This window comes from Bos indicus x Bos taurus, chromosome 20, assembly GCF_003369695.1.
Source record: "Bos indicus x Bos taurus breed Angus x Brahman F1 hybrid chromosome 20, Bos_hybrid_MaternalHap_v2.0, whole genome shotgun sequence".
Lineage (NCBI taxonomy): Eukaryota > Metazoa > Chordata > Mammalia > Artiodactyla > Bovidae > Bos > Bos indicus x Bos taurus.
Genome location: NC_040095.1, coordinates 13,827,722 through 13,849,923, shown reverse-complemented (window position 1 = coordinate 13,849,923; position 22,202 = coordinate 13,827,722). Strand labels below are relative to the sequence as shown.

Here is a 22,202-nt window from a genome sequence, read left to right as displayed (position 1 = left end):
AGCTGTGAGTGTCGCGCACTTTCTGACGGTTCGGAACAACATGGCGGCCGAGTGTGGTAGTGATTCACAGCTGAGAAGAAGAAGGCGCCGGGACCCGGAGGAACCGGAAAAAACGGAACTCAGCGCTCGAGAGCCGGTAGTGGCAGTGCCTCAAGAGAACGAAGAAGAAAATGAAGAGCGCTGGGTTGGGCCTTTACCTGTAGAGGCAACATTGGCGAAGAAGAGGAAAGGTAGCTACAGAGACAGGCACAGGGCGAGACGAAATACTGTGTCCCCCGAGTGGGAGAGTTCAAACCAGACCCCAAAACGGAGGGTGTGTGATTGTGGGGATTTGTGTCGTCGGAACAGAGGGTCGTGTTCTCACTTCTGGCCGTTCTCTACTCCGAAATAGTGATTTGGACAGAGTAAAGCGTCTTTTTAATAGTATCTAACAATCTCTGGTTTGTTACAATAGAGGCTAAAGCTAACTTGCCATTACTTACGTGTTTGGCACCGCTCATTTAATCCGTACAGCTGCCGTATGAGGTTGGAAGTCTTAATAACCCCGTTTAGCAGATGTGGGAAAGAAAACCGTTTCTATTTCAGGTTTTTAGTTGAAGAGTGGTGGTAGTGTATTTGGCCACCCGGGAAGGTGGTGCCTATTTAGAGTCTTAAGGAATAGATAAGGATAATTTAATTCCTGAGTCCACCACTAATGAGTTTTCTGACAATTACAAAACTTTCCTGGATTACAAGTTTTTCATCCAAAAACCAAGATCTGTGGTTTTCACACCATACTCTTGAGATATCATGGCCGGAAGCATTTTGCGACTAGCGTGTAATAGTGACAAAATTTTATCAAATAAAAAGGGTGGTCCAAAAAAGGGGGGAGATGTTGGTAAAAGGGTCACATTAAATTTTCTTATTTTTCAGGTTCTTTGGAATGTTTTCCTTAAACGTATAAGACCATTAAAATGTGATCTTTCTGAAAGCTCAAATCTTTAATTACTCTTCCAACTTAAAAATTTTAAGTGATTTCTCATTATTTTTAGAACAATGTCCAAACTCCCTAGTATAGCATGTAAGGCCCTTGATTTGATTCCTCCTTCAGCACATTTCCATTACTTCCTCTCCCAAATCTTTGATCCTCCTTACTCTTTGTCCAAGCCATACTATATAACACTAGAGAATGGGGCATGCCCTTTTACAACTGCGAATGTCTACGTGGGTGTCACAAGGTGGAATAATTTTCCTCACCCACTTCACTTAACCTACTGTCGTTCAACCTTTAGCTCAGCTATTACCTTCTCTGGAAAACCTATGACTTTTCCAGTCTGGGCTGAGTTTCTAAAGCACATTGATCATAAGTATGAGATGTATTTATCAGAGTGACATTTTTATGGTTCTAAATTTTGAATACAATTTGGATACAGATACAGCAAAATTTTATGTATCCAAATTTTGAAGAAGCTACTTTTTTGAATATTGTTCCTTAACACCCTTAAAGTGCAATTACCTTTTTTACTGCTAAGTCTTTTAAGTTAAATGTTTCCATAGCAATTGTTTCCTCATTGCACTTGCTACATTTTAAAATTGTATGTTTATTCATGTGATTGTCTGATGAATGTTTCTCTTCACTGTTAAGACTGTAAGCATATAAGAGCAAAGACCATGCCTATTTTGCTCCAGTGCTGGGTACAGTGCTTTCCATATAGCAGGTACTCAGTAAGTATTGAATGAATGAATATTACTATGTGTATGTTCACAATTATTTTCTTGCACTAGATATCAGGTCCCTTTTTGTGGAAATGAGTGGAAATGGAAAAGTCCAAAAATATCAAGGTGCTGATATTAGCGTTAGGAAACAAAGAGCTTATAAACAATACAGTTGAGACAGATGCTTATTCAAATTAATCAGTAGTGTATTCAGTTTAAAGAAGAAGTTGAAATTCAAAAACATGTATGAAATGTTAGAAAATGTCACTGAAGATTTTATCTAAAAGGATAGGGTTTAAAACTTAGTAGAAATGAAACCATCCCCTTTAACATGTTCTTTGGACATTGGGCTTTTGTACACATTTTCAGAAAGATACTATAAATGGTTATATGGCTCTACCTTATATGGCGCTCTCTCTATATATATCATATACTATATGGCTCTACCAATCAATGATGGTTTTCTCAAGACAGTGTTAACTCTTCGTGTCCATGTTCCTTGGAACCTAGTTTGTTCTCAGTAAATATCTGTTCAACAAGTGAACTAACAGCAAAAGGAATATCCATCAGGATTAAATTTAGCTGTATATTACAGAAAAATCCAAATGACAATAAATAAAAAAAAAATCCAAAATGACAATAAAGATAAAAGTCCTAAAGTAGACAGTCTGGGATTGGTATGGAGGCTCCAAAGGTTCTTCCTTCCTAGTTTAGTGCCCCAACATCACTAGGATATGGACCTCATGTTTGTCCTTGATGGTTATGTCCTTGATGGTTATCTCCAAGTTTTAAACTGTCAGATGGGGCAAAGAAAGAACGGCACAACTCTTAAGGGAGATTTCTTGACTGTTACACAACACTTCCACTTTTATTTCATTGGTACTTAGTCACTCCTAACTGCAGAGAAGGTGAAGAAGATACTATAGCTGGATGTTAATATTCCCATATAAAAATGGAAGTTCTGTTAACTGAAAATGAAGAGAGACATAATCTGTTGGACACAACTTTTAGCTTGCTAAATAGCAGTGATGAAAAACCATGAAACGATCATGCTTAATTTACGAACTTTTTATGGGCATGTTTGGCCATCATTGGGTTGTTTTTAGGTATGTCATTTTTTTACTAGTAAAATTTTTTATAGCTCATATCATGAAATATTTCCTCAGATTACCACTCTTAAAAATGTTTTGCCCTTGGAAAAAGTTTGAGAAGCACTCAACTGGACATTCTCTAGGATTTTCTCAGCTCCAGAAATCTAAGCATTTATTACATTTACTCAAACCTAGTATCAGTGACTTCAAAGAGGATCATTGCCTTCAAGATAAACTGAGATGTTCTGGATGGCCTCTTACCTCTTACTACTTATTTAAATTAGCAGTAATAATTGGATCTATATGGTTGGAAAGTTGGTTGCAATATTTTCATGAAACTTACGGTTTTTCTCTTTTAATGGAACTTGTATATTAAGCCAGAGCCACTCAATTCTTAAGTTCTGGGACACAGTTAAGCATATGTATAAAACCTGAGAATGATTCATGACCAAATAAACAACGGTGCTATTCAGTACTATGAAATAATAAGTTACAACTGACATAACAGACACTGGATATTTTTTCATTACGTGTGAATTGAGAGAAATTAAAATCTAAAAGGAAATACAAAATATTATCTAGTTCCAGTTGTTAAAAATATTTTTCTTTATTTTTTTCCCTTAGTTCTAGAGTTTGAAAAAGTCTATCTTGATAATCTCCCCAGTGCATCCATGTATGAGCGCAGTTACATGCATAGAGATGTTATCACCCATGTGGTGTGCACCAAGTAAGTCTGTCTGTATTTTTTTCTGAAAAGTTTATTGTTTTTTTTAAATACTTCAGTTTTGAGGTGAATTGTAGAAGTAGCTTTAGGATATTGAGGATTTCTATTTCATTCCATAGGTTTTGAAATAATTTGTTAAATAAAGACCTACATGCTCTTTCCTCTATCATACAAAGATGCATTCTCTAAGACCAAATTCCCTAGTTTGTGTACATGTGTTTTGGAGACAGATGCCAATAGGGGATAATCCAGGTAGTGTCAGAGCTTCCGTGAAGGAGAGTATATTAGTTAATTTGGGAGTAATTGGTAGCTGGCCTTTTCAGTACAAATAGGGAAAATGATGAGATCCAAGACATTCTGGAAATGTCAGAGAATCTTTAAAATACCTGAATAGGGTTTTGTAGAAGGAATAGTAATACTCTGCTCTTTGTTGAGCTCATATTATGTCTAGGTCCTGTATCAAGGCTTTTTCATTAATTGTCCCATTTATCTTAACAGTCTTAAGTATCCATCTACATTTTCTAGATAAGGAAACAGGTTTAGAGGGGTTTAAGTGGTAGTTGAGGCTGGAGAAAAAAAGGCAAGAAATCCCACAGTGTTCTATTTCTTGTATAGATTTTGAACCTGATTGGGAGAATAACATCACATATGTGTATACATGTGTCTGTGTGTGTGTAGACTTCAAGATCACTGTGGTTGTGGTGAAATGAATGGATTCAAACACAGCAAGAATGGATACAGAGAAAGCAATTAGGAGGCTAATACAGTAATCATAGATGAATTAGGATGGTGGCTGAGATGATATTGGCAGTGAGTATGGAAAGAAGTAGATGATTTACTTTGCTGTTTGGATCAGTTTATTCTTGATCTCTTGGAGACAATTAAAAGATTTAAATATCTTTATATTCCTTATATGGGATAATTTTGACCAAATCTTAGCTCTTTTCCTAGTAGAAAGTTGTCAGTTAATAAGTCAGCATATAGGACTAGCTTTCTATCACTCCAGGTTTCTTTGTTTAACCTAAGGCAGCAGACTATAATGGAAAGATTTTTGAAGATTTTATAGAAACCTAGTGTTTTAAAGTTAGGCAAACCCAATATTGAATGCTCTTCTCCAGCTACAGACCTGGGGCAAATACATTTAAAATTTTTAAACTATTTCCTATTTTTTAAAAAGATGGTGAAAAATATTCACCTTATAGAGTTGTTGTAAAGATGGTTATAACTAAGATAATGTATGTAGAGTACTCAACATTTAATAGCTTTCAACAAATGGTTTCTATTTTTATATAACTGATGAGAGGCTATACTGTACAAAATGTTGGTACTTAACCAAAATACCTTGGATAATATCTGAAACAAACTTACATTGAGTTTTGCTTTATATGTGAGTAGTATCTTGGGATTTAATTATTTATCACCTTCTGAAAGGTAGTACATTTTCCCTGTGAGAAGACTGCCTGTGGGGTAATTTTAGCATTAAAGGACTCTATGATCTAGTGATTCCTTGTGAGACTTTTTTAATGTCAAGATTACCTCAATCCTGATCCTAGCTCTTAAATTTAAAATTAGTGCAGCACGGAACTTTTTAGTGCTCTGTGGTGACAAAGAGGGGATATATTGAACATGTTTACATATACCTAATTCACTTTGCTGTACAGCAGAAACTAACACAACACAACTGGCATACAGCAATTATACACCAGTAAAAAATAAATAAGATTAGTGCAGCAGTAGCTGTTATGATATCCAGAAAAGAGCTTCAAATTTTGCAATGTTATGTCTACCCTAATACAGTGATACAGTGGTATGTATAAAGGAAGATTTTTTTTGTAATCTGTTATTTAAGAGTCCAAGATTCTCAGTAAATATTTGGCTTTGGGGCACAAAGTGATTTTTTGCATCTGTTTTAGAAAGTAACTTCTACAATTTTTTATGCAGGACAGACTTTATTATTACTGCTAGTCACGATGGACATGTTAAATTCTGGAAAAAAATAGAAGAGGGAATTGAATTTGTTAAACATTTCCGTAGTCACCTAGGTAAGAATTTCACTTCTTTTGTTTTTTGGCTCTCATTTCAACTGTATTGATTAAAGTTTCTTTTAAAATTTTTGTTTCCTGTTAATTATATCCATTTCTTTTATGTTTACTAGAATGTTTTGATTTGGTTTCTTTAAATAGGAGTTATTGAAAGTATTGCGGTTAGCTCTGAGGGAGCTTTATTCTGTTCCGTGGGTGATGATAAAGCAATGAAGGTGTTTGATGTAGTGAACTTTGACATGATCAATATGCTGAAGCTTGGGTGAGTCTTTTTTAAAGTGTGTTTATATATATATATTTTTAACCTAATGAAAGAATTCTTGAACTAAACTTCACCATTTCATAGGTATTTCTAAACAGAATATATTACCATTCCATTAAAAATGTGCCTTTAGATTTTGTTTGGGAAAATTAAGTATTATGAATCTTTGTTAGGATGTTGTTTGTGGGCTTCTGCTGTGAGTTTTGTCATTAATTACAACAGAAATGTCCAAGTAGCACCATAACAAGGATTAATTATATCCATTTTACACTACTTAATAATTTAATGAGCATCCATCATGTCTGATTTACTGGCATTTAAATTAACTTCCTAGTAATGCTTATTTCAGTAATATAGCATTGTGTTTTTATAAGGCTTACGCGCATTTTTGGAATTCTTGGTGATTTTAAACTTTAAAGTATATTGATACCCAAACTATGTGGTTAGACTGTACAGTAACGAAATTAAACTGAATACCATGGGATGTGTAGCTTAAGCAACAGAAATATATTTTCTCACACTTCCGGAGGTTCAGTTCAGTTCAGTTGCTCAGTTGTGTCCAACTCTTTGCGACCCCATTGACTGCAGCACGCCAGGCTTCCCTATCCATCACCAACTCCCGGAGCCCACTCAAACTCATGTCCACCGAGTCAGTGATGCCATCCAACTATCTCTCCTCTGTTGTCCCCTTCTCCTCCTGCCTTCAACCTTTCCCAGCATCTGAGTCTTTTCCAATGAGGAGACTGGAAAGTACAAAACTTTTGGAGGTGGAAAGTCCAAAATCAATGTTCCAATAGTGTGTGTTTTCTGGTGAGGACTCTTCCGGGTTTCACACTTTGTCCTCGTTAAGTACAGGGGAAAGAGGGGAATATTTTGCTCTTCCACTTCTAAGAAGGCCAAGGCCTGTTGGATTAGGGCCCCACCTTTCTCACCTCTTTAATTACCTCTTTAAAAGCCTTTCTCCAGATACAGTAACTTTGGGGATGAGGGCTTCACCGTGTGAATTGGAGGGAGGTAGGGATTAGAACTACACAATTCAGTATGTGACAGTACTTTTTGGGAATTTGCTTCAAAACCAGTTTATGAACCACTAAAAGAAGTCAGTCTCATTATTTATGATAAGAACTTATTTTTTGACTACAAATAGAAATACATGTAAAATATCATGTATGAAACGAGATGCCAGTCCAGGTTCGATGCACCATACTGGATGCTTGGGGCTAGTGCACTGGGACGACCCAGAAGGATGGTATGGGGAGGGAGGAGGGAGGAGGGTTCAGGATGGGGAACACATGTATACCTGTGGCAGATTCACTTTGATATTTGGCAAAACTAATACAATTATGTAAAGTTTAAAAATAAAATAAAATTTAAAAAAAAATAGAAAAAAGAAATACCTATTGATATGTCATATTCCCAGCTTTGTTTCCCCCAGACTTTAGCTGTTTGTTTTTTTAATCAAATATATATTGAACATTTGCCATCTTTCAGGGTATTGAAAGAGAACAGGCATATCTTGTTTTATTGCACTTTGCACACACTGTGTTTTGTTTTTTTGGTTTTTTTTTTGGACAAATAACAAGTTTGTGGCAACCCTGGATGGAGCAAGTCTGTACTCACCAATTTTTCCAACGGCATTTGCTCAGTTTCTGTTATCATTTCACATTTAGTAATTCTCATATTTCATTTTTCATTATTATTATATTTGTTATAGTGATCAGTGATCTTTGATGTTACTGTTACAAAAGATTACAACTGGCTGAAGCCTCACATGATAATTAGCATTTTTTAAGCAATAAAGTATTTTTAAATTAAGATATGTATATATACATGTAATTTTTTAGACATAATGTGATTGCACACTTCAATAGAAATACAGGTAGTGTAAACAAACTTTTATTGTGCACTGGGAAACCAAAGAAAATCCATATGGCTCACATTATTGCAATTTTCAATTTTTGTGATCTGGAACCAAACCTGCAACATCTCCAAGCTATGCCTGTGTCTTTTAAGATTTTATAGAAATTCTGAGAGTCCTCAAAAAGTTTTAAGCATCAGCTCTGTCATTGGAGTAACTGTAACTTCTCAGACTGATGATTTTGAAGGAGAAAACACACAATTGAATATATAAGTTTAGTATGTTGATTACTACTACTACTAAGTCACTTAAGTCGTGTCCGACTCTGTGCGACCCCATAGACGGCAGCCCACCAGGCTCCCCCGTCCCTTGGATTCTCCAGGCAAGAACACTGGAGTGGGTTGCCATTTCCTTCTCCAATGCATGAAAGTGAAAAGTGAAAGTGAAGTCACTCAGTCGTGTCCCGACTCCCAGCGACCCCATGGACTGTAGCCTTCCAGGCTCCTCCGTCCCCGGGATTTTCCAGACAAGAGTACTGGAGTGGGGTGCCATTGCCTTACATTTGTCCAATTCTTTTACACTTTATCAGGTAACGTGTTCAAAGCTCATAGTATTAAGATCAAGCTACTGATAATGAGAGAGTGATATCTGAACATTTTTCTTTTGAGCAAAGCCATGACTAAAATATTTTGACCTTAAATATTTCAAGAGTGGATTTGTAAAGTATACTAACACGCTAACCTATTTAAAAGTAAGGTATATATAGACAGGGGCTTCCCAGGTGGAGCTAATGGTAAAGAACCTGCCTGCCAATGCAGGAGACATAAGAGATGCATGTCCGATCCCTGGGTAGGGGAGATCCCCTGGAGGACCTGGGCATGGCAGCCAACTCCAGTATTCTTGCCTGGAGAATCCCATGGACAGAGGAGCCTGGCACGCTACAGTCCATTGGGTCCCAAACAGTCGGACACTACTGAAGTGACTTAGAATAGCACATACATAGACAGAGACATCGAGATCCAAAAAAAAAAAAGCCTCAGAATATTTTAAGAACCAGGTCTGTTTCAGTTTGCTTGTAAATACTTGCTGTGTGAGTTCTCTTCCTGTGGTTTGATCAGTCCTCAGAAGTTATTATCATTCATTTATGAGATCAGAAGGAGAAAAATTAGTAACTTTTCCTATTCTTCCCTGTTCTGTATCTTGCTGCTACGTTTGATCAAAGAATCTAAAACTGGCTGAATCGCTGGCGGGGACGTTTTTTGGTGATGGGAATGAGTAAGGATGCTTATGACTTGCTTTGGCCTCTTCTTATCCCCCTCAATTCTTTACTATTTTAGGTATTTCCCTGGACAGTGTGAGTGGATCTATTGCCCGGGGGATGCCATATCTTCAGTTGCTGCTTCTGAGAAAAGTACAGGAAAAATTTTCATTTATGATGGTCGAGGAGATAACCAGCCACTGCATATCTTTGACAAACTCCATACATCACCTCTTACTCAGATACGGCTAAACCCTGTTTACAAAGCAGTAGTGTCTTCTGACAAATCTGGAATGATTGAATACTGGACCGGTCCTCCTTATGAGTATAAATTCCCCAAAAATGTGAACTGGGAATATAAAACTGACACAGATTTATATGAATTTGCCAAGTGCAAGGCCTATCCAACCAGCATATGTTTTTCACCTGATGGGAAGAAATTAGCCACTATTGGTTCTGACAGAAAAGTTAGAATTTTCAGATTCTTAACTGGAAAACTCATGAGAGTTTTTGATGAATCACTAAGTGTAAGTGCCATATAAATTTGATCATATTTTACTTTTCTGAAAATGTCTTTAGTTTGTGCTATTTCTTAAAAGATTTTTTTTCTGGACATGGACATTTAGATTGATGATTAATTTACTTATCACATTAAAGATACTGTTTGTCTGCTGTCTTGCATTTTTACTCTTTAAAACTCTCTTCTATAGGTTTATGATGTGATATTTTCTGAGCCAGTTTTTCTTACACTTACGTGGCTGTTTTTGTAGTTTTGTTGTTTGAAAGCACATTCTTTTGAGATCCTCAAAACCCATGCTAGGCTTCCTTCTCTTCTCATTCTTTTCACTCCTGCCTTCTATATGACTACTTAAAAATTTATTTCTCCAGCCTTCTATTATAAACAGACCTGGCCCTATCCTTTTATTTTTTTATTTTTGCTGTCTTCATGAATGGCACCAATATGTATCTGCTAGCACAAGCCAGAAATCTGAGTCATCTTTAACTGTTTTTCCTTACCCATCTATTTAATTCATCATGAGTCCTATCAATTTTACTTTCTACATATACTTTAAATACATACATTTCCTTTTAGCACAGCTGTGACTACCATAGCTCATAATCTGTTGCCTGGCCTATTGCATGACCTACTCCCTATATCTATTCTAACTTCTTCCTGAACTGTTCTCCATGCTCCACCCAGAGGAATCTTTTCAAAACACATTATCTTATCATGTCATCCTTTGACTCTTTCAGTGACTACCTGTTGTTTTTAGGAGGGAGACCAAAATCATGGCCTACCATATTGTACCCCTCCCTTCCACTTCAACCTGCTGTAATTCACCTCCCTCCCTGCCTCTGCTGTACCCAGTCAGGCCTTCTTTCAGTTTCTTGACTACGTCTCCCACCACAGCGCCTTTGCATATGCTGTCCCTCCTGCTTGGAGTGACCCCTAGTCCCATTAATCCTTATTCCTCCCCTTACCTATTGAACTCATCCTTCAAATCTCAAAGAATCATTTCCCCAGTGATCTTCCACTATTCTTCCAGTCTTTTTTTAATGTGGTAGTGTATCACTATTTATTTTCTTTTAGAACATTTGGTCTTATTATTTGATTAATGTGTATCACCCCTCCCCCCAGTAGATTAAACTGTGTGTCATTTATGGTCCTGTATGTTTTGCTTGTGATTGAATCTCCAGCACTAAGAATGATACCTGACACAAAACTGTTAACAAGAATTTATTGGGACTTTGCTAGTGGTCCAGTGTTTAAGACACAGCACTTCCATTGCAGGGGGACATGGGTTCAATCCCTGGTTGGAGAATGAAGATCCTGAATGCCTTTTGGCATAGCCAAAAAACAGGGGGAAGAAAAGAAGTATTTATTAGAGCATGTAGCTCTAGAATGAGTTTTTATCCATGCAAAGATAATTGGTTTTGTGGATATTTGAGTCTCATCATGTTTCCGTCTTGTGGTTCTCTAACTGCTATGGCTATGTTGAATATTCCAAAAGTCTGTGGGTCAAATCTTTGTAACAATAGTGTTTATTGTACAACAGTGTCAATTCTACAGTCTTTGTAGCTACCAGTTTATAATAGATTCCTTGCATTAAGTACTTCAAAAATGCTGTCACCTTATTAGCGATGTGGTAATAAGTTGGGTGAATTAGCTGCCTGAAAGAATATGAATCCAAACAAAATGGAAGGTTGTATGCTAGTCAAATTATCCTCATAACTCATTTTCTTATTGGAAAAATATCACTTTCCATTATGCTTTTGGGAAAAGGAGAAACCTTGTGATGTTTTCTTTAATGGTGGCTTCAACTTAACTATAATTTTAAAACTCTTCACAATTTGCAACTATTCCTAGATTCCTTAAGAAAACAAATCTATTCTCTGGATACAAATCATTTAACACATATACTCTGAGCTGTTGAATTCACTCTATTTCATTGTTGTCTTTAATATTTGTTGAAATTATAGGATTATTGTGGTAAGATCAGTAGCAAAGTATAGGACAGAAGTTGAGATTCAGGATGAGGGAGTTTGCCCAAAAAAGGGGGTGCAAATGACAATTAATTTAGTAATAATGCTAGTGACTAGTTAGTTAATGACTGGTATCTCATAGTTCCATGTTAAGGGTTCTAACTAGTTAAGAGTCCTAGTTTAATAGACAAATTTAATTGGATGGTGTGAAGTTGTATCTTTTGGTATTTTATTAATCAGGAGTACTGCATATTGGCCATACAGAGATGATGAGATAGATGATAAGAGATGCAGCTATTAAAGAGATGCAATATTAAAGAATATTGTAAAAAAAAACCATCAATACAGTGTATTAATGCATATATATGGAATTTAGAAAGACGGTAACAATGATCCCATATGCAAGGCAGCAGAAGAGACACAGATGTAAAGAATAGACTTGAACTATGAGGGAGAAGGCAAGGGTGGGATGATTTGAGAGAATAGCATTGAAACATGTATATTACCAAATGTGAAATAGATAACCAGTCCAAGTTTGATGCATGAAGCAAGGCACTCAAAGCTGGTGCTCTGGGACAACCCAGAGGGATGGGATGGGAAGGTGGGAGAGGGGGTTCAGGATAGGGGGGACACATGTACACCTGTGGCTGATTGATGTCAATATATGACAAAAACCACCACAATATTGTAAAGTAATTATTCTCCAATTAAAATAATTTTTTTAAAGATACTAATGTGCTTAAAAGGTTAGATTAGCATTTATTACTTTTACATGGGCAGATGACCATCTATAAACTTTATTTCTCGAAAATGAATCTTCTTTCTAGCAAAATAATCAAGGCTCCCATACTACAAAAATGTAGTCTAGCATCTAGGCTATTTCTGGCAAATGAGTAAAGCAATAATAGTTCAGAGACTGGCAACAAGAAACCCTAATGTTGTTCCCTAACATGTATATCTCCTTTTCATTTCTGGAGTTACGTATATTGTTGTTCTTTCCACATCTAGAAAAACCAGAGATTTTATTAATGCAAGCATGATTAAAAAGTAGTAGATGGGACATAAGCCTGACTGACCTTTTTTCATTCACTATAGAGAGCCACTTTTGATTTCTGCAGTTTTATGCCCTAAATGTTGGGGAAACTGAATGTAAAGATCACATCTTTGGGGAGGCTGGTAGTGTGACTGTACATAGTAACTAAGATATGACCCTTATCTTGAAAGTTGTGTATTAAATATCTAAAGAAAAGTAAACCAAATACCCAAACTAAAGGGCACTCATAAAATTCATCCATCCTAAATTACATTTACCTAATGATAATTAAATACATAGTGATGCTCCAAAACAACTTGAAACATTTTCTGAAATATGAAATTGTTATAAATTAGTGAAATCATACAAAATAAGATCAAGTGCTTGTTAAATGGCAGGTCCATGATCCTGGAACACGGTCTCACAGTCCATATCTGCATTGTGCGGCTTAATAGCCACTAGCCACATAGGGTTGCTGAATACTTGGCATGTGACTAGTCCAAGTTGAGCTGGACTAAAAGTATAAAATACACACTGGACTTCAAAGACTTACTATAAGAAGGAAAAAAAATCTCAATTTTTAAATATTGCTTAATATTTTAATGTCTTTATGTTGCTTTTTAGTATTATTGATTTTGCTTAATGTCTTTTGATAATATTTTAGATACATTGGGTTGAATAAAAGATTAATTTCATGTTCATTTTTATTTCATTTAACATAGCTACTAAAAAATTTAAAATTACATATATGGTTTATATTGGAAAGTGCTGTCTGTGGCATATAAAATGCAGCATATATATTGTTTCTGCAGAAAAAGCAGTAGTTATATTAACTCTTATTTTTTTTAATTAGAATAACCAGTTAGTATAAATACTATTTTTATGATTGAATTTTCTAATGCAATTCCTGCTTGTAGTGTTTATAGAGTACTCCTTAAGAAGATGTATAAGCACATAAACTGTCAGTGGCTATTAATGGACACTCTGCTTTTATTTAAATTCTCCTTCCCTTTATCATGTAACATTATTTTTGTTAATAACGGTTTGTTTCCTAGATGTTTACTGAACTGCAGCAGATGAGGCAACAGCTACCAGACATGGAATTTGGTCGACGGATGGCTGTAGAACGTGAATTGGAGAAGGTGGATGCAGTAAGATTAATTAATATAGTTTTTGATGAAACTGGACACTTCGTGCTGTATGGAACAATGCTGGGCATTAAAGTTATAAACGTAGAAACAAACCGGTAAGCTTTAATATCACATATGCTTTTAAAAAATTTACTTCTAAAGGACCATTTCCTCCTTTGGGGAAACAATGGGAGTTTTGTTTGTTCCAAGACAAGTGGAATGGTCCCAGATGTCTAAACTTAACCAAATGTTTTGACTGGATTTTTCTGTGGTCTTTTGGTTGTTTATAATCTTATGTAAAAAGTTTCCACTCATGTTTGTTAAAGAAATGGAAGAAAGATATGCATAGTTTCAAGTTGTTGTTGTTTTTTTTTTAACAAGTTTCAGTCTGTCTTTTGCTTATTGATTTAAATTAGCCCGTTTCATGTTAAATGTTGCCAAATATTTTAACCACAGAATTCAGCATTACATCCTGCTAGACATAAAATCAGAAGTTAAAATGCATGAAACCACAATAAGCCTTTTGTGCAAACAGCCCATTTGGTCTTAGAACAAAATTGCTATAATCAGATACTATCACTGAATGTAAATGAAAAGAACTTAAAGTATATTTAAAGGAAAAAAGTCTTGTACTGTACATTTTCACATATAAACAAATTTATATTGTAGTTCTTGGCAATACAGAATCTTTGAAGGCTTGAAGAAAGATTAAAACGATAGGGATAGGTTAAAACTGTTTAACTGAATTATTTTTTTTAATCTGAAAATTATAAATACCTACCAATTTAAAATAACTTTTTTGGGGGAGTGGGAGAGGCAGAAAAATACTTTTTAAAAACCTTTTACTGGTTATTTTGTACAAAAATAAAAGAGAGTTGATTCCTAGCTTTTATCTGCAAAGTTGGTATAATTGGAGTTAATCCTGATAATTTTATTATATGTATTTTCCAGGTGTGTGCGGATCTTAGGCAAGCAAGAAAATATTAGAGTGATGCAATTGGCTTTGTTCCAGGGAATAGCCAAAAAACATCGTGCTGCAACTACTATAGAAATGAAAGCTTCTGAAAACCCCGTTCTTCAGAATATTCAAGCTGACCCAACAATAGTCTGTACATCCTTCAAAAAGAATAGATTTTATATGGTATGTGGAAGTATCAATACCAAGAGATGTTTCTTCCAGTTTGATTGGAGTTTTATTTTTTTAACTTGTGCTTTCAACTGAAGAGAATGTTGGCCATAATAGACTTTCTAAACAACTCCATCTTATAACATTAGTATTGTAGAATCTTTAACTAGGGTTTGTTTAAGTATTTCTGTACTGTTTTATATCCGGTTTTGAACAAGTTTTCAACCTAGCTTCTACAACTTGTGCTGTCTAAGACAATAGGAAGTAAGTGGCTGTGGTAACAATTGCATCCAAAATTGATTTTCCTGTGGACTTTTAAAAATTCTTCTGTTTTAGTATTATTCATCTTTTACTCTTCAACATGACTTGCACATTTCCTTCTCTAGATACAAATCTTTTTTCACCTTTTGATTCCATTGTAATGATGCTACTGTGGTGTACATTCCTGAGAGATATTTTTTTTCTGAAAAATTAAAAGTACTTTGCATGTTAAGTATGATTGGGCTCAAAATCAAACTACTAAGCTATCTAGGAGTAACACTGTTCTAATTTTGTTCAGTCAAGCAGAAAAATCTAAAGTGTAGAGACCTCTGCGTCTGTATCTGTCTTTCATGCTTAGAGACTTTCCAAAACCCAGGTGTGATTATTTTTTTGCCTAAAATCCTTAAATGACTCCCCAGCTGTCTAATATATTAACCACTCTCCTAGTTTATCTTTCTTCATTTTTAGTTCATTGGCTATACTGAACTTGATCCCATTTGCAGGACTTGATGTTATTTTTACTTGATGGTGTTTGCACAGGTTATTCCTTCTGTCAGCCACAAACCTCTCCCCAGTTCCTCTTCATATTTCAGATCCCAACTTGGAAGCCCTCTCCTGACATCAAGTCTGGAATAGGTGTGCCTGCATGTGTACATGTCACACTTTTTGGAATAATTTAGTGATTTTGGGGGGGTGGGGAGGGGTCCCTGACACTGTCCTCTCTTCCTCAAGATAATATAAAATCCATAAATACAGAGCACTATGTTTTCTTCACATACCAAACTCCAGAGTTTGGTGAATTGTCTGACCCATTATAGGATACTCATTCATTCATCTGACAATTTACAAACAGCTGTGATGCTCTAAAGGTTATCAGCATTTGGTAAATGTGGGAAATAGCAGTTTATCTACTCCAGCCAAGCTTTTAGCCTAAAATGGATATATTCTTTTAAGATAAGAATTTTGCTTGTAAACTTTCAAATTCACTGCTGAAGATTTATTAATATATATGTTAAAGAAAAATACTTTTTCTTGTTATTACCTATAATTTAACTGTTTTGAAGGTAAAAAAAAATCATAAAAGATAATTCTTAATATACACTAAATTTAATTTTCCATCCATTTTATTTAAAAATTGTCTTTCCCCAGAGTTTATGTTTGTTGATTAAACCACACGTTCCTTAGAAGCTCTGAAGAAATAGAAAAATAAAAAATTAAGTCACTCACTGAGTATTTATACTGCTAACATTTTCATGGATTATTAGATGTACATATTCTTAAATAAAACTAAAATGGTATTCATATATGCAAATGTTATATCCCTTTTTGCAAATCCAGTACCATAAAATAAAAGTAAAATTGTATTAAATTTGAACTTTAATAGTTCTATATGTGAACTAAATCAAGATAATTTTAAAAATTCATATAATTAAGTAGTGAAACAGACATGTCATTCTTTGGTAACTGGAGAATAATATGCTAAAGCAGTGACAACCTGGCTTAGTTGATTCTTAGTCTGGAATCGATCCAAGTAGACCAAGGACTGACGTTAGGCAAAACAGAGTCTGGGCACTAGATTTACCTTTCTGGAGCTCAGTTAATATCCACCTTTCTTAGGGAGAGAAGATTTCTGCTTGTTGCTGCTGCTGCTGCTAAGTCGCTTCAGTCGTGTCCGACTCTGTGCGACCCCGTAGACAGCAGCCCACCAGGCTCCCCTGTCCCTGGGATTCTCCAGGCAAGAATACTGGAGTGGGTCGTGTCCGACTCTGAGCAACCACATGTACTGCAGCCTACAGGGCTCCTCCATCCATGGGATTTTCCAGGCAAGAGTACTGGAGTGGGGTGCCATCGCCTTCTCCAGATTTCTGCTTACTGAGAGTCAAATAAAAGAAATAGGCCTTTAGAAGTCCAGAATTTTACAACTGAAAGTTTTTTCTCAATTCTCTGTAGACCTTGAGGATCCTGAGATTTCTGCTTCACTCAAAATGTACTATACATCCTTTCTTCCAAGCTTCAAGGTTTAGATAGATCAGATGGGACTCCGTCAAAAAAAAACAAAAGAGGAGGTCAAGGTCCACTGCTGATTGATCTTTGAATCCTCATCCTGCCAGCACCAGGTCCTGTTCACAGTAATAACAATTATTAATATGTATATATTGCCTTATGTGTCAGGCACTATCTCTAAACACTTTATATCCTTCATTTAATCTTCATATCAGGTGTCATTTTGAGGTAGTTTTTATTATCATCCTCTTTTATGAGTAAGGAAATGAAAGTAATGAATTTACTTCCCCAAAGTCATGTAACTAGTTAAGTGGCAAACTATAGTTCAAATTCAGGCAATCTAAATAGTGAAAAGTAAGCAATAGATGGCAGGTTAGGTAGGACATACTAGAAGGCAGAGCAGAGAGCTACCTCAAAACTGCCTGTTTTTAAATGGGTACTCAAAAAATTTCACCAAAAAAGAAATTAAATTCCATTTGAAATCATTCGTCTTCATCATATGAATTTTCTCATTAGGCAAATGTAGAAATTTAGCTGCCTTGCACGTCCTATGATTGGAAGCAATTCCATAAATAAGCATTTATTCTGATGTAAATTCTTAGTTTCCTCAAATACTTCATTAGAAATGCAATTTTCTTGTTCATAAACTTTAACCAGATGAAAAATTTAATTGATTTACTCACTTTTTATTTTCCTCCTTGAGTTTACTAAACGAGAACCAGAAGATACAAAAAGTGCAGATTCTGACCGAGATGTTTTTAATGAGAAACCTTCTAAAGAAGAAGTCATGGCAGCTACTCAAGCTGAGGGACCTAAACGAGTGTCAGATAGTGCCATTATCCACACAAGCATGGGAGACATTCACATCAAACTCTTTCCTGTTGAGTATGTACTGTTTCTGTTGTCATAAATAAATACCAGTGTAAATGTATATATTTGAAGAAACTGCAACTTCTTGTTATTTTGACTTAAGATATTTTGAAAAATTGAACTGTTAGATAAAGCATCTTTCCTAAGCTCTCTGATAATTGTTACATTAGGAAATGTGAAAATTTTATATATACATAAACATATTTCACAGGTTTATTATTATGACAAATAGTAGATATGACAGTGCTAAATGTAAACTATAGATTGACACACAAATGTATATTACCGCTACCATCCACTACACATGCCAACTATAGGTTTTGTGGCTCACTTGTTATAACTGGCTTTCCTCTCAAATCTTTAAGGGGTGGATAATTACTTTTCCTTCCTGACATTTGAGTTTGCAGAATGCACAAACAATACCAAATACAATGCAATACGACTGGTTATTCTTGATCCAAAAGAAGACATCTTGTACAGTGCCTTGATTTAAAAGTACTTTGTTATTTTGATATGAATGTTTTATGTCCAATATTTTACCATATCTTGACACCAGACAAAAAACTAGGCAATTCTAGACACTTGGACTATCTCATTTTAAGTATTCAGAACCCATGCATCCACTAAGCCTATTCCCTGATGTGGTTGGTACAAGATTCTCTTGATTCTCTCTGCCATTCTCAGCATTGGGAGCTATTATATGATAATATACAGTATTAAATCATCTCATGAGATTAGTTAATATTATTTAGAAAGCGTATCTGAGTGTGTGACTATCATTTAAAGTTTATTAAATTTAGTAGCTGTCATAGCAGTGAATAAGTCCTTGGTCAGGAAATGTCACCATACTATAACATTGTTTTTATAAGAAAATTACCTTTCCCAGGAACTATATACAATGGGTTATGGTGCTATGGTTATATTTTTTAAAAATACTAAATGACTTTGGAACCTAAATACTCTCAAATTCAAGTAAAATAAGCAGTTGTGATAGAAAGATGGTGTATTATATAAACTATAAGAACAGGCTACTGCCTATATACCCTGTCAACTCTTGCTTCTGCTGAGATCAGAAGAAATTATGGAAAAAAAGACTGTCCTGAAACATTCAGAAGATTCTGAAAATACCATTGGGAAGCCAAACTACAAAGAAAACTTTCCGAAGATGCTCCATTAAATTTTCATATTTTTAATATATATCTCACTAGGTGCCCTAAGACCGTGGAAAATTTCTGTGTTCACAGCAGAAATGGTTATTATAATGGACACACATTTCACCGCATAATTAAGGTAAGTTATGCAAATTTTATATGATTTAAGGAAAAGTATGTTATTGTATAACGAGGTTTAGAACCTAAGGAATCTCATTCACACTTAGCAATTTATTAGGAATAGGAAAAATGGACTATGGAAGTCAAAAGAATAATGGGTGATCATGAAAATCAGATATAAAATCAAGGATAGGAACAGGTATCCTTGATTTTCTAAAAAGGTAGCTAGCAGGGTAGCCTTTTTAGAAACACTGCAGCAGTCTTTTGTCAGCAGTTAAAACGAAGGATCAGGTAATGAGTAAAGGGTCTTGCTGAGATAAAATCAGTAGCCAAGGTAACCTGTTTCTAGTAGCTAGATAAGGTCTAGATCTAGAAGATTAAGTATTAGAAGAGCTATGTTGCCACTTTTATCTGTGAAAACTACCACTAATACCTGATGAACAGAATGAATTCAGCCCAGGATTTTGTTGAGCGACATTCCATGAAATGTAAGGAGCAGTGAGGTAGTTCTTGATTACTGGCAGGTCAGAAATGGCAGAAGAAATATCAGAAGGAAAAATTAGATTTCAGAGTTCTGAAGGAATTAGTGAAGTGACTGACTAGGACATTCAGAGTGTCTAGGGAAAGGGGAGAGAAAAGAGTGGGCCAATTATGTAAGACCTAACACATTAAACAAGATCCTAAAACATATCTACACTATTAATTGGCTTTAGTTACTGAGTGAGATAGTGCCTGTCTATAAATGGAAAGACCTTTACATTTTTGTTTCCATCATCGAGATAAGGTGGCAGTTATGCAATGAAAATACATAATCTAAAGTATAACCAAGGGTTTACTTTAAAACCAGTTTATAGAATGACATATTAAGATTTTATTGAATATAAAGAACTCTTGACAAATATACGACTCCAAAGCATACATATATGTAATATGTGTAATACTACTTTGTCTACTTTCTGTTAAGGGCTTCATGATTCAGACAGGAGATCCAACAGGTACTGGTATGGGAGGAGAAAGTATATGGGGAGGAGAATTTGAAGATGAATTTCATTCAACGTTACGACATGACAGACCATATACACTCAGCATGGCCAATGCTGGATCGAATACTAATGGATCCCAGTTTTTCATAACAGTAGTACCAACAGTAAGTAGAACATGCATGTGTGTGTGCCAAGTCGCTTCAGTCATGTTCGACTCTTTGCAGCTATAGGACTATAGCCTGCCAGGCTCCTCTGTCCATGGGATTCTCCAGTCAAGAGTACTGGAGTGAGTTGCCATGCTTCCTCCAGGGGATCGTCCCAACTCAGGGATCGAACCCATGTCTCTTATCTCTCCTGCATTGACAGGCAGTTTCTTTTCTACTTGAGCCACCTGGAGGCATTTTCCAGGTGAATTTAAGCCAAAGATTCATGGGCTTTGATCTAAGAGAGTGAATTCAGTGGAAAAGAGAGCTTTATTATTCTCTATTATTTATATATTCTAGGATATAAAAATGAAAACAATTTAGAAAGGAAAATGTAAAATTACCTAACAAGACTTCACTTTATAATCAGTACTTTTGTAATTCAGGCCAATAAATAATAATAAATTAAATAACTTATTTATAATAAATACAAAGCTGAGTTTGTAATAAAGCTGAGTTTAAGTCAGCTTTGCACTATTTGTTGGACAATCCAAAACAAATTATTCTACCTCTGGGCTTGTTTCCTCATCTTTAGAATAGTAGGATGAGAGTATAAGAATTCCTGATTTTAATACAGTTTTTCCCACATTTTTCTATCTCTGAAATCAGAATGCATTTTCCAGCTCCCATTGATCTAAAAGATGGAGATATTAAACATTCAGCTTTTTTATTTTTTATTATAACATGGAACGACTCTTAAAAGCTTCTAAGTGAAAATATATCTTTTAAATTATATTTTAAAATGACGCCAAAGTTTCTTTTTAATCAATGACACTGTAGCTTTGATGAAATACATGTAAGAATATCTAGCTCTGCTGCTATGCAGTTCTACAAAATTACAAAAACTTTTATTTTTTAGAATTAAATAAAGAAAACAATTTATAACTACTGTCTGTCTTCCAGGTACATGATCTCATGTAATATTCACAATACTTCTAGTATCATTATGAAAGTGAAAGTGTTAGTCCCTCAGTCATGTCCAACTCTTTGCAACCCATGGACTGTAGCCCATCAGGCTCCTCTATCCATGGGAATCTCCAGGCAGGAATACTGGAGTGGGTTGCCATTTCCTTCTCCAGGGGATCTTCCCCACTCAGGGATCAAGCCTCAGTCTCCTGCATTGCAGGCAGATTCTTTACCTTCTGAGCCACCAGGGAAGCTAGTTTTAAAAAAATAGATGAGGAAACAGTGAGACCTGATGAACTTGCCAAAGGTCAAGTAAGTAGCAAAGCCAGAGTCTGAACTCCTATCTCTGATGCCAGAGCACATGCTGCCTAAAGTATTCCAGACTGCTTCTTGAGCAGGTAACGTTACTGCAAAGAAACTTAGCTTTAGCAAACATCTCCCAGCTCCCTTTGATCTAAAAGATGCAGATATTAAATATTTAACTATGCTTTTTTATTTTTATTATGACATGGAAACTACTCTTAAAAGCTAAGTGAAAATAATCTTAATTATATTTTTAAATGAAGCCAAAGTTTAATTCTTTTTAATTTGCTCATCCAGTGGGTGTGATTTAAGAATTTAGGATTTACCAAGATTTTCTATTTGTCCTCCAATACAGCCTTGGCTTGATAATAAGCACACAGTGTTTGGACGAGTGACTAAAGGAATGGAAGTCGTACAAAGGATCTCCAACGTCAAAGTCAATCCCAAAACAGATAAGCCCTATGAAGATGTCAGCATCATAAATATTACTGTCAAGTAAAATAGATCTGTCTCATTGTCTGTATAAATAAAAATACACATACATTAAACACAGGATTATTTTACATAAGGAAGCTCAAGATTTGCTGAATGTACAAATCATGTTTCAGGAATTCAGTATTTGTGTATTTTTCATTAAAGGCTATTTTTTAAAAGCTCTGCCTTTGAGTTTTCTTGCAGTATTTCTCATCATAAGAGGT

General features: G+C 35.3%; 1 protein-coding gene across 2 annotated transcripts; it reads left to right on the top strand.

Moving 5' to 3' along the window:
- Positions 1 to 13: 13 nt before the first annotated feature.
- On the top strand, positions 14 to 22,161 carry PPWD1 (peptidylprolyl isomerase domain and WD repeat containing 1). Of its 2 annotated transcripts, XM_027520429.1 has the most exons (11): positions 14 to 230; positions 3,411 to 3,513; positions 5,452 to 5,552; positions 5,694 to 5,814; positions 9,010 to 9,457; positions 13,503 to 13,693; positions 14,529 to 14,718; positions 17,672 to 17,853; positions 19,047 to 19,128; positions 20,074 to 20,256; positions 21,860 to 22,161. In XM_027520429.1, the coding sequence occupies exons 1-11, from the start codon at positions 41 to 43 to the stop codon at positions 22,001 to 22,003; spliced, it is 1,935 nt and encodes a 644-aa protein (XP_027376230.1). In that variant the 5' UTR covers positions 14 to 40; the 3' UTR covers positions 22,004 to 22,161. The 2 variants fall into 2 exon arrangements, with proteins under 2 accessions (XP_027376230.1, XP_027376231.1); XM_027520430.1 differs by lacking the exon at positions 14 to 230 and having other exon boundaries at positions 3,462 to 3,513; positions 5,452 to 5,474; positions 5,768 to 5,814.
- The last annotated feature ends 41 nt before the right edge of the window (positions 22,162 to 22,202 follow it).